The sequence below is a fragment of the Convolutriloba macropyga genome, unplaced genomic scaffold, assembly GCF_964194025.1.
Source record: "Convolutriloba macropyga unplaced genomic scaffold, txConMacr16.3 SCAFFOLD_1298, whole genome shotgun sequence".
In the NCBI taxonomy this organism is placed as follows: domain Eukaryota; kingdom Metazoa; phylum Xenacoelomorpha; order Acoela; family Convolutidae; genus Convolutriloba; species Convolutriloba macropyga.
Genome location: NW_027450903.1, coordinates 2,501 through 3,242, shown reverse-complemented (window position 1 = coordinate 3,242; position 742 = coordinate 2,501). Strand labels below are relative to the sequence as shown.

The following is a 742-nucleotide window of genomic DNA, read 5'->3' as shown; positions in this document are numbered from 1 at the left end:
GAGAACTTTTGCCTGTCAGTTATCCTGTTTGATCATGTTTGGAAAAAACCAAAAAATATTATCTTTCCTTTTTTAAATCCAAAATTTGTTTGCAATTGTCTTTTTAACAAAAAGCCCACTGAGACAGTTGAGATTAATGCACTCATTGAGGTTGCTTAATATATTAAAATTGTGCACTTGTTTCTCTGAAACTATTTTTCCTGTGCTTTTTCATCAGTTTTGATGTCAAATTGATGAAATTTGACCCCTCAACAAAAGTAATTTTATTGTTGATTTCAAGTTGGCACTAAAATCGGTTCATTTATAATAAAGTACTATAATCTCATACAAAATCAACGAATCAGATAAATTTTTAAGCAATCATTTTTGTGTATTTAATACATATTAAAATTAATTATAAGTATTAAAAATAATTAATTTAATGTCTTGTACATCAAAAGTGCACAAATCTGATTTCTAGTTGCTAGTGTCAGAGTATTTTTTAAGTAGCAAAAGGACTTTTTCAGAAGGATAGCTCGATGGCTAGAGCAGTTTACTATTAAGAAAATTTCAAATTCCAGGTCATGCATCTATGATATGACAATGAACAAGTATGGATCGTATTTTCCCGATGAGTTTCTCAATCCAGGTATTAGTTTATAGTCCAAACTATTAACATAAACGCGAGTGTAGAGCGATTTTGTATCCCATTTGTACTTCATCGGGCCTAAGAAATTGTATTGTTCTTTTTTACTAATTAAGA

The 742-nt window shown here is 29.4% G+C and overlaps 1 protein-coding gene across 1 annotated transcript in view; it reads right to left on the bottom strand.

Annotated features, from left to right (window-relative positions):
• Positions 1 to 332: 332 nt before the first annotated feature.
• The window catches only part of LOC142356255 (uncharacterized), a 1,899-nt gene continuing 1,489 nt past the window's right edge, over positions 333 to 742 (bottom strand). Inside the window, exon 1 of the mRNA XM_075408200.1 lies at positions 333 to 742. This exon is cut by the window's right edge and continues 1,489 nt beyond it. Within this exon, the coding sequence (XP_075264315.1) occupies positions 570 to 742 (173 nt within the window). The 3' untranslated portion in view covers positions 333 to 569.